Source organism: Sciurus vulgaris, assembly GCF_902686455.1.
Source record: "Sciurus vulgaris genome assembly, chromosome: 1".
Lineage (NCBI taxonomy): Eukaryota > Metazoa > Chordata > Mammalia > Rodentia > Sciuridae > Sciurus > Sciurus vulgaris.
The window spans coordinates 117,732,466-117,741,837 of record NC_136461.1 but is presented as its reverse complement, the minus strand read 5'-3'; the positions used below and the strand labels follow the sequence as shown (position 1 = coordinate 117,741,837).

Sequence of the window (9,372 nt, the reverse complement as noted above, 5' to 3'; positions counted from 1 at the left end):
GCACCTCTAAACCTTGGCCCACTTCAGCAGCTGTGTTCTCCCATTCTGTCAGCTACAGAGTATAGGAGGCCACGTGGGAAGGATGGATGCCCCTTAGTGTTCCAGCTCATTTTTTCTTTTGAATACTGCAAGTAACTGGTGGTTCTATCAATTACCTAAAATTCATGAATGAGCAGGTCATAAGTTCAACTCTTAGAAACCTCACAGAAAGACCTTCTGAAAAAGGAGCAGAGACTAAAGCTGGGCCCTTCTCTGCCTCAGCTTTCTGGGTCCCAGGCTGCCTGTGGTACCTGGAGAGCTGTCCTGGGTCCCCCATATCCTAGGTGGTGATGGAGGAAGGGCAGGCCAGGCCAAACATGAGGCATAAGACAGTCTTTATTGGGCTCAGACCAGGAGTCCATGTGTCCTGAGGACCTCCGTGAACTTGTTAATTTTCTTCTCCACATTCTTTTCTGCCTGTTTCCGTAGCCTCATAAGCTGTTTCTTCTTCCGGTAATGGATCGTGGCCTTCTCCTTCCTTTTCTCCTCCAGGGTGGCTGCCACTGCCTGGTACTTCCAGCCAACCTCATGAGCCAGGCGCCCCAGGTAGGCAAACTTTCTTGTAGGCTCCAGCCGCACAACCTTGAGAGCAGCAGGAACCACCATCCGCTTTTTCTTGTCGTAGGGCGGAGGAATCCCATCAAACACCTTGAGGCGGTCCAGGGCAGCCTGGCCTCGCTTCGTCTTGTGGGGCAGCATGCCTCGCACAGCCCACCAGAAGATGCCACTAGGGGCCCGGAAGTGGTATGGGCCCCGGGATGGGTTGGTATTCATTCGCTTGCGGAGGAAGGCCAGGTACTTCAACTTGTTTCTGTAGAAATTTCCAGAAATGTTGATGCCCTCACAGCGCACAACCACCACCTTGCGGCCCAGCAATACCTGTTTAGCCACAATGGCTGCCAGTCGGCCCAGGAGATGGCCTCGTCCATCCAGCACCAGGACCTGCCCCTCCGCCATCTTCAGCAGCCGCCTGGGAAAGAAGCCATTTTAACCATTTTTAAGTATACAGTTCAGTGTCATTGAGTATGGTGCATTGTGTGCGAGAATCCATTTCCAGAACAATTTTATCATCTGAAACTGAAGCTCTGCTCATTAAGCACTGCCTTACAATTCTCCCCTTCCCCTTGCCCCTGGCCACCACTCCAATACTTTCTGTCTCTGAATTTGACTACTCTGGTAGCTCCAATATGTGAAGTCATGTAGTATTTGTCCTTTTGCATCATATCACTTAGCATAAAAGAAAATGAGTTTTGGCCAATATGTTCATGTGTGTAAGCACCATCCCAATAAGAGCATTTAAAACAATTTCCACCTCCCCCAAAAGTTCACTTGTTCCCCTTTTGTGCATCATATCCCCAAACTCCACTCTCACCCGGCCCCCTGTGAAATCTCTGATCTGCTTTCTGTCAGTTCAGAAGTGTTAGTTCTGGGATTTCCACATAAATGGAATCATACAATGTGTGCTCACTTATGTCTGCCTTCTTTCACTTACCAGAAAGTATTCAAGAGCTCATTGATCTTTTTTTTTTTTCCCCTTCAGTACTGGTGAGATGGAATCTGGGGGTGCTGTACCACTAAACTATACCCCCAGCCCTTTTTATTCATTTATTTTTAATTTTTTGATTTAATGTACACAAATGGGGTACAACTTTCATTTCTCTGGTTGTACACGAAGCAGAGCCACACCGTTTTTATAATCATCCATGTACATAGGGTAATGATGTTTGTCTCATTCTATTATCTTTCCTTCCCCCGCCCCTTTTTATTTATTTTTTATTTTGAGGCAGGGTCTCACTAAATTGCTGAGACTGGCCTCGAACTCAGCCTCCTGCTGAGCCTCCCAAATTGCTAGGGTTACAGGCGTGTGTAGCTCATTGTTCTTTATCATGAGCAGTAATCTATTATGTGGATTTTTTTTTTTTTTTTTTTTTTTTTTTTGGGGTGCTGGGGATCGAACTCAGGGGCCTTGTGCTTACAAGGCAAGCACTCTACCGACTGAGCTATCTCCCCAGCGTGGATATATCTTTATCTTTACCCCAGTTTACAGCACTGGGTCTTTTCTAGTTTGGGACTACAATGAACATTCGCATACAAGTCTTGTGTGGACACGTGTTTACATTTATCTTGGAAGCTGCTCAGGAATGAGATTGCTGGGTCATAACAGTTATGAATTTTTTATGTATTCTAGTTTCAAGTCCTTCGTCTATAATATGCATTGAGAATTTTTTTTCTGGGAAATTTCCACCTGAGAGACAAGCACAGTTGTTTCGTTGTTGCTTAAAGGAGTGGAAGGTGTGTGGGGGCCGAGGACAGCTTGGGACCGTTCGGTACTGGTGATTTGGGGAAGAAAAGGAAGACCAGTTCAAGGTTGCTTTCGGAGACTTCCGTGTTACCAAGAGTCTCCAGCAGGGGGCAGCAGAAACCAGCGCACAACTCAAAGGCCGGAGGCCAAAGACCATAGAATTGCTGCATGTTGGGGCCTGAAAGTCGCCTGATCCAGCCCTGAGGAGCAAATGGGGAGACTGAGGCCCAGAGAAGAAGAGGAACGAGCACCTTTCCCTTTCTTCACCTGGCTCCATATTCTCATCCTTCAGCTCAACTGCCCTTTTTCTTAGAGACTTGCCTCCCAGTTCAGTTTATGCCAGGTTAATACTTATCCCCCACCCCCACCCCCACGCCAGGCTCGGGAGTTCAAGGACTGGGACCTGGCAGCAGGCATCTTTGTGCTCCCAAGACCTGACAAATTAAGTGCTCAAGAAACATTAGAGAGAACCAGGGCCAACCGGTGGACCCCAGCCCCGCCTCCAAAGCTCATCCCTACAGCTAGAAGGATGGAAGTTCCCTAGGGCCCCCAGGAAGGCGTGAGGGGACCTGAGGACCCCACCCTGTTGTGTTTACTTAGTGCCCAGAACACAGAGAAAGTGATGGTGATGATGATATTGCTAGCATTTACCGATTGCTAGGCAATATTCTAAAATCGTTCCTTTTGGGGGGATTGAACCCAGGGATCTCTCTAAGGAAGCTTCATCTCTAGTCCTTTTTTTTTTTTTTTTTTTTTTTTAGACCTTGAGACCGGGTCTTTTAAATTGCCAGGGCTGGCCTGGAACTTATGATCCTCCTGTCTCCACTCCAACTAGCTGAGATTATAGGCATGTGCCACTATGCCCAACTTCTAAGAACTTTACATTTAGTAACTTACTTAGGCGGTGATTCAAAGTTTCCTCCCCTGGGGCTGGGGTTGTGACTCAGTGGTACAGCACTCGCCCAGCCCTAGCCGATGTGAGGCACTGGGCTCGATCCTCAGCACCACATAAAGTAAATAAAATAAAGGCATCATGTCCATCTACAACTAATAAAATTAAAAAAAAAAAAAGAAAAAGAAATTCCCTGCCCTGAAGTAACTCACATGCTGATTTGAGAAAAAGTCAATTATTCATCTGTTCATTGACTGAAGATTTATTGAGTACGTACTATGTTTAGGATTTGGAGCTACAGCTGTGAGGGGGGAAAAAAAAGATAAGATTTCTGTCTAGGACTTGTGGTGTAGCTCCGGGGTTGAGCATTTCCTTGGCGTGTGTGATGCCCTGGGTCCAATCTCCTACGTTGTTTTGTTTTAATGAAACATATTCTAGTGGTGTGATAGTGAAAGGATGACAAAGAAGCTAAATCAGTGAAACTGTGATATATTAGATGATAAAAAGTCCTATCACCAAAAATAGAGAAAAATAACCCAGCCCAGTAGCACATGCCTCCCAGCAACTTGGGAGGCAGAGGCAGGAGCATTTCAAGTTTGAGGCCAGCCTCAGTGACCTAGTGAGACCCTCAAAGTAAAAAATAAAAAGAACTGCGGATGTGGCTCAGTGGTAAATCACCCCTGGGTTCAATCCCCCATTCCAAACAGAAAGAGAGAGAGAAATGAAAAGGGATAGTGAGTACCAGGGGTGCGGTTTTTGGAAAAACGGTTACAGAAATTCTCACTGAAAAGGTAGCCTACAGGTGAAAACCTAAAGGAGAGGAGGGAGGGAGACATGAGGAGTTCTGGGGGAAAAGCATCCCAGGCAGGTGGAACAGCAAATACAACAGCATGTGCCATGTTCAAATAATAGCAAAAAAATGTTCTAAGGAGAGTGAAACTGAGTGGTAAGGAGGAGCCTGGCGGCAGACATTGAAGACAGAAGCGTAATGGGGTGGAGTCCTGCAAGGCCCCTAAGACCCTCGTAAGGCTGTTGGATTTTGCTGTGTGAGATGTGAGAGAGGGAGCCATTGCAGGCGTGGGAGAAGAGCAGGGACGTACTCCAACTCAGGCTTTAAAAGAATCACTGTTGTATTGAGAATAGGCTGTCAGGGGTGAGGACCGACTAATGCAGAGAAGTGGCGCTGGACTAGGGAAGGCTTAGAGGAGAGGGGGACCGAACACTCAGCAAGGACTAACAGGGCACGCTAGGGGCAGGGAGGAGTGCCCCAGCCCTCCAGGTCAGGAAGGTTTCTCCTAGGAATCCGGGAGGCAGCCATCTTGAGGGAATCCATAGAACATCATGGCTCCTGGGCAGGGGGTCCCCATCCTGCTTGGGGAGGGCAGCCAGGAGCTAAGAGGTGTTCTCACTGTCGCCTGCATACACAGCTCTGCTCAGCAGGTTGAATGTCATGCATGGCCAGCACGCCACTCTTTATGTCCCCGGAGCCCCCATGGCCCCTGCAGAGAGGACCCAGCCAGAACACACACAGGGATGAGTGGCCTCTGCCCCACGCATCACACAGTGGGTGGCAGGCTGGGGTGGGGCCTGCAAGGAGTGGGGCGGTCCTCTTCGGAAAGCTCCCTGCAGACAACATTCTTGTTCTCTGGTCCTTTCCAACCAGGCTCCTTGTCATAATGCTTGGAGTGATGCTGATGATGATGGTGAGGTTGGCACATCTGATTCCCTCCCTCGCCCTCCTAGGTCCCAGAAATACAAGCCAGGACCCCCAGCTGCCGACTTTCCAGCTTGCCCCGCTACCAGCCACCCTTTTGGGCTCCCGCATCCCTGCCCCTGGGTGGTCCCTGGTCTGGGTCTGCCCACAGGGCCTCCAGCCCACCTCTGTCCCCAGCTCTGCCTCCGCCTGCCCGCCAGCCTGCCTGGCACTCAGACTCCCGGCCTCGGCCCTCCGCCCTAGCTCCAATCACAGTCCAACCCAGACCCCCCCACACACGCCTGTGAATAATTGGGGCTGATTTAGGGGCTGTCAGGGGAGGGGGCTAATGGAGTTCGTGGGGGGCCGCCCTGGTGATGAGGGGAAGGTTGAGAGGCAATTAGCTGGGCCCACAGCCCAGGAGTCACCTAATGTGCTCGCCCGCAGGAAGGGGCTTGCAGGGAGGGGGTGGCCTGCCCCACCCCCACATCCACGGCTGAACTTGGACTTGAGGAGGATCTGCCCTTCCCCCCAGCTCGAAGGTGACACAGCAGGAGAGACATCCAGAAAAATTGGGGCAGGGGCAGGAGGGGTGTTTGGGGAGGAGCAGTATGGAGAAGAAGTTAGGTGTTCCTGGTCCCCATGTCCCGCACCCTCTCTCTCTCTCTCTCTCTCTCTCTCTCTCTCTCTCTCTCTCTCTCTCACACACACACACACACAGTGCCCAGCTGAATCCTATCCCTCGCTGGGGACCCACTCCTGATTAATACCAACATTAGCCCTGAACACTCGCCCCTCCTGGCCTCCCTGTCATTAATTACCTCCTCTCCCGGTCCAGCACAGGGGAAGCCAGCTCCTCTGGGGCAAAAGAACCAGCGCCCCTGACCCTTGCCCAAAGGAGCCACTGCGGCCCCCTCCTCCCTGCTCCGGAAGAGAAGGGGAGGAAGAGAGGAACTGGAAGAAGGAAGGAAGGAAACGAGGCGGATGGAGGGAGGAAAATTGCCTTCCACCTGGCCATCCCCACACCCAGGCCCCTGCTGCTCTGCCTCTGCTCTCTGAGGCTGTCACCCCTCTTCTTCTATAGTCTGAGCTCCATCCCCACCTCTGGAGGTGGCCAACCTGGAGCCGGGAACCTCTAGCTCTAGACACCCACAGGGGTCCTGTCTGAAGAAGGTGGACAGCTAGATTCATGAGCCCCTTCCCAGGCCTCCATCCCTTCCGCTTTCAGGTTGGGGACAGGGATGTGCACAGACCCAGACACAGAGACAAGACTAGATAGACCTCCTCATGGGGTCACACGGAGTGCCACACTCAACACAGAACCAGGCTCACTGGACCAAAGTCACCCTACCCCACACACACACTCACACACAATCCAGAACATTCCATTCAAAGGGGCAAAGAAGTGTCACAGAAGATCCAAGTGTCAGAGGAGCAGGCTCTGCCTGCATGATGGGAAGTTGGGGCTGGTGGATGAGTGGAGCCTCTGGGGTAGGGATCCCTCCTCTTCCCCCTTGGGCTGCCATCTTGAATCTCTCTAGCTGGGTTGTGGTATCTATTTCCTTCCTTATCTTTCTCTCCTTAAAGCCAAGTGCAATGAACCAAAACCCAACCAACTGTAGTCTACCTTGCCTGGTGCACCGAGCCCTGACTCCACTCTCAGTTCCTCCCATCCTTCTACCCCTCCAGAGTCCTTGCCCCCAAATTATCTCTACATGTCTTCCTTTGAGCAGACCTGGCTAGCTCAGCTCTCACTCCAGGATATGGGGTGGGGGGTCAGTTCTGTGAGATTTTTCTGTGTCCCTCCCAACACCCCAGTGTGCCCCATTATAAGACCAAGTGAGCCTGGAGACCTGACAATCAATATCCCTCAAAGATGAAGATGCTAATAACTTTATCCCCTCTTGTCCTCCAACTCTCGCCTACATTAGCCCTGACCACAGGCCCCAGGCAGCTGAGACCTGCAGTGGGCAGGCCTGGAGCTGAGTAACCCCTTCAGATCCAGGTGGGAAATATGAGGCTAGACTGCAGGAAGGACTTCCTGGCACTCCAGAAAGGGAAGCCACGGGAATAAGGGATGGAAAATCTTAGGAGTATATTTCCCATCCCCAGATCAGTACTACTGGAGACCTTTAGGGTCTTTGATGATTGTGACCCAGAAGCATCCTGCAGGGTGCCTGCCTAATCTCTGATGGCTGCCCTCAGAGGAGATGAGCCGGAAGGGAAATTCCCGGTCAGAAAAATCAGCGAGTCAGGACTGGAGTTAAGAGGGACGGTGGGGTGGGGTGGGGTGTTTCTGGTCCTGCCCTCCCTGTAGCACCCCCAGTTTCTTCCTCCACTGGGATCTCGTGGGGCAGCTCAGAGATCCCAAGTCCACAGCCACCTCCTCATCTCTCCTCACACCACTGTCTGAAGCAGCTGCAGCTCAAGGGGCGACTGGGCTCGGTGAGAGCTTCCTTTCTCAAGCACTGTTCCCGCCCAGACACACAACTGTCAAACCCCAAGCAACAGGGCCTGCGGCAGGATGGCCAGACGGAGCGAGCGGGGAACACTGACACAGCACCTGCTGCCGGCCAGGCCCCAGGAAGAGCTTTGCACAGGGGACCCGTTTGGGCCTCAGAACAACCCAAGAGTTGAGTGCTATTGTTACTCCCATTTTGCAGTGGAAGACACTAAGGTACAGAAGGCTGAGTGCCTTGTCCAGTGCCCAACACCTACTCAGTGGCAGAACCAGGCTCCAGACTCTAGAAGCATAACCACCAGGAACACAGCCCTGTAAGGACAGCAAGGGGTTCCATTTAGAGGCAGGTGGGCTTCAACGTCTCATTCCAGGGGCTGGATTTGAGCTAAGGCTCAGAGAAAAGTCGATCACACCCTGCAGATCTGTTTCTGCAGATCCAGGGCCCTGCGCTTCTGCCTCTTGGGCCCTGGGCCTGAGGGCTGTGTCTTTTACATGTGGGTTTGGGGTCTGCGCACTGCTTTGGGTTGCCCTGCTCTGTCCCTCCTTCCTCTTCCTTCTTCTTCTTTTTTATTTTTTGCAGTACTGTGGATTGAACCCAGGAGAACTCTACCACTGAGCCACATTCCTAACCCTTCTTGTTTTTTATTTTGAGACAGGGTCTCACTAGGTTGCTGAGCCTGACCTGGAACTTGCAATCCTCCTGCCTTAGCCTCCCAAGTACCTGGGACTATAGGTGTAATCACCATGCCCAGCTCCCCTCCTTTCTTCTACGTGGGTCCTCCTACAGTTTCAGCCCTGTCTGGTCTGTCTCTCCTGGTTCAGGACCTCTCTCCTCTCTACCACCTCCAAAGTCATTGCCACCCAAACTCTATACTGGAGCCTGTTCAGAGATTGGGTGGAGTAGGGGACAGAGAGACAATCTGGGACAATGCTTGGAGCAATGGAGTCCCCTCACTCCCCCACTTCCACCCTCCAGAGGATGCCCAGATTGCCTGGCAGATCAGCCTGGAAGTAAGCTGAAAGAGAGGACCCCCAGGTCCTGGATCCTCCAGAGAATGCCCGCATTCCTGTCCCCACTGGGCAGCCTGTTTAAGCCCACTTCAGGATTTTGGCCAGACAGGCTCTCTCAAAATTGTACTTAAATAACCCAGGGCCTATGCCGTCCAGAATTCTCTAGGAACTCTCTTCAGCCTGAGGGTCCAAGGAGGCCAGCGTGGCATCTCCCCCAGGCTGCCCCTGGCCCTGCCTGCCCCATTCCTGGAAGCTGAGCAGAAGCCCTCCTGTCAGAGGAAAGGAGGCAGAGGCTGGTTCGGAGACTAGAGGTCGGGAGGGCTGGGACACTGTGTTCTTTAAAGATCCTGTCCCAGTTCTGGGAGCTTACTGGTTTCTGCACCACTGATTCTTCTCTCTGCAGTGTGAGCTGGCAGAGGCTGGCGCAGAGAGGGGCCTCTTCCTCGGTGCCCAGTGCTCCACTTTCTGAGCCTGTTTTCCCACCAAGACAGCCCTCTCTGAGAAGGGTGGTGGGAGGGGGCCTCGCCAGGTCTGGGGACCCAGATGTCCAATCCCTACAGCCTTAGGTTGCTGTCCTGGTCCCAGCCCCACAAGGGGTCCTCAGGGCCCCTGTTTCATCGATCCCCCTCCAACCATCCATCTCAGCTGGCGCTCAGTCCCTGGGGAAGGTGTGGGGGCAGCTAATGGACTTGGCACAGCCAGGAGGTAATTAACAGGGAGGGGGCAGGGGCCACAGGGGGCTGGGGGCACCGTTAATGACAATGGAATCCAACAGCCGTGGGGAGGGGTGGCGTGTGTGTGCGCGCGCGCATGAGTGTCTGGGCTGCGTGTGGTAGGCCAGGGTGCCTGTCAGTGGGCGCACCTATGTGCTCCTCGGTAAAGGGGGGAGAGTGGGGGGCTTTCAGGCCACAGGCTGACGATGCGAGGGCAGATCCCTCCCAGCCCGCAGCACAGGGGCCCTGGGTCCTAGTTGA

The 9,372-nt window shown here is 52.6% G+C and overlaps 1 protein-coding gene across 1 annotated transcript; it reads right to left on the bottom strand.

The window, feature by feature from the left end:
- Positions 1-357: 357 nt before the first annotated feature.
- On the bottom strand, positions 358-1,016 carry LOC306653460 (large ribosomal subunit protein uL13-like). Its single transcript, XM_079126478.1, has one exon. It carries the CDS (start codon positions 994-996, stop codon positions 385-387), a length of 612 nt encoding a protein of 203 aa, XP_078982604.1. The 5' UTR covers positions 997-1,016; the 3' UTR covers positions 358-384.
- Positions 1,017-9,372: the final 8,356 nt, after the last annotated feature.